Raw genomic sequence first — 2,127 nt, forward strand, 5'->3', positions numbered from 1 at the left:
ACTTCCTAATACCTTAGGCATTTCTAGTAGAGGAAGATGAAGCCTCATCAATAATATTTTCTTGAAGAATAATCTCTTCCTTAACTTGCTCTAACAACAATGAAGAACTGCCACTAATAACAAGGCTATTATGATTATGATGACCCTCTCCTTCACCTTCTATAAATGAATTAGAAGCATAAAGGGTAGTGCTAGTGCTACAAGAAGAAGAAGATTGAAAAGTACTATAACAAGATAAATTATTAGAAGGAGAAGAAAGAAAATTAGGAGATAAATATGAATTAGAAGAAGAAGACTTATTATTTTTATTATTATTATTAATAGAAAATTCAAGACCTACCAATAAATCAACAAAAGCACCAACAATATAGCCATGATTGGATTTTTCATTAACCTTCAAATACCAACACAAGAGATCTTCAAGACCCTCCCAATCCTCCTTCAATCCAAGAGCTTCAACCATTTCCTCCATTGATTTCTTGAAATCAACAAAAGGGTCATTAGAATCCATGGACAAAACAACACTATCCTTGAATAATGGACCCTTTGAAGCCTCAAAAATGGAACTTGTTTCATCAAGCTCAAAGAAAATCCTATTGTTGTTGTCATCATTATCCGAACACAATTCATGGATCAATGTCTCTATTGGATCATGATCCTCAGAAGATGTAGAGAAGCTAGTAGCACACTCAAAAGATTGATCAGTGAAAAGGGATAATTCAGGGCTTAAATCTTCATCAATAATGTCAAAGGCTGAATTAATAGTTTTGAACATGTCATTGTTGTTTTTGTTGGCTAAGGCTTTGAAAGAAAGTGTTCTAGGTTGTTGGTGACAAGATGGCAAAGAAGACCTAATTCTTTTGCTCTTGAGAAGTGATGAAAGAAACTTCATTTTCTTGAGCATAATTTTTTTTTTTTTTGGGTGTAATAAAATTTTTTCAAATGATGTTGAGGGTGGTGGAGGAAAAAAATTTGAAAAAAAAAAGTTGGATTTTTTTTTTCAAATGAATTTTGGAGGTTGTGAAAATTTGTGTGTTAATAATAACTCCATAGAGAGAGAGCATTAATGGGACAAAATCAGAGATGGTATTGGGAAGATTTTAAAGAAATTGTGGGGACATAAGATTGGGAGAAAGTTGAATACCTCTATTTTAAGGGTAGGTTTTGGTGGGGTCAAATCCCAATATATATTATTATCTTACTATATTATTTTTTTTATGTATTTTTTTACAGGCTTTAGAAATAAATGTAATGTATAATTCAGTCAGTCCAATTTATTGTGTGCCATTTATTGCTACCCTTATTGGTGTTTATACATATTAATAGTGAGAAATGGGTACGTGCTTTGGGGCACTAAATGCAATAGAATATGAGTAACAAAAGTTTTTACTTTTTTACTAGTATTTTATTTATTTATTTTTTGAAGGGTATAATCTTTTGTCGTTTTGTTAGGGAATGAGGTCAATTTTATATTGAGTATAATTAATTTCATTTTTTAAGAAAAAAATTGTGCCGCAAAATTTGGATTCTTTCTTAAGTCATAATCTGTGTGAACAAAATGCATTCTCTTCAAAGAAAAACGTTTGAATGTTAAGGCTTAATTTTGACTACGTGTGAGTAATGAGATGCTAGCAAGTATTTTAAAGGTACTTATTAATATTTTTAAAACAAACCATTTCCATCAGAAAATACTAAATAAATTATGATGTTGAATATCATTAAATGCTTTGATTTTTTTTTTTTAAAAAAATCTTATTAGTATATACTTATTTCCAAAACTCCTAATATGGAATTGAACTAACAAATGTAATCATAAATATTTTGTTGACCAATAGTCCAATAATATTATTGTAATAAGAATGATATATTAAGGTTTTGCTGACCAATATCCTAATGTATTAAAACATTTTAAAAGTTCCAATACATTATAGTCAAATTTTAATATAATGTCAATTCGGAAATGAATGTACTATCAACTATGTATGATTTTGACGATATATTGTTAAAAATTATTTTAGATAGTCAACCTTGAGAAATGATCATATAGGAAATGTTAGATGACTAATATTTCTTTTTTCTATTTTTGTCTTATATTTGAATCAATATTAACTAATTTTCTTTTTTAAT

The 2,127-nt window shown here is 28.6% G+C and overlaps 1 protein-coding gene across 1 annotated transcript; it reads right to left on the reverse strand.

Annotated features, from left to right (window-relative positions):
* LOC107628047 (transcription repressor OFP13-like) lies at nt 1-1,718 on the reverse strand. Its single transcript, XM_021116692.1, has one exon. The coding sequence runs from the start codon at nt 902-904 to the stop codon at nt 14-16; it is 891 nt and encodes a 296-aa protein (XP_020972351.1). The 5' UTR covers nt 905-1,718; the 3' UTR covers nt 1-13.

The sequence above is a fragment of the Arachis ipaensis genome, chromosome B02 (assembly GCF_000816755.2).
Source record: "Arachis ipaensis cultivar K30076 chromosome B02, Araip1.1, whole genome shotgun sequence".
Classification (NCBI taxonomy): domain Eukaryota; kingdom Viridiplantae; phylum Streptophyta; class Magnoliopsida; order Fabales; family Fabaceae; genus Arachis; species Arachis ipaensis.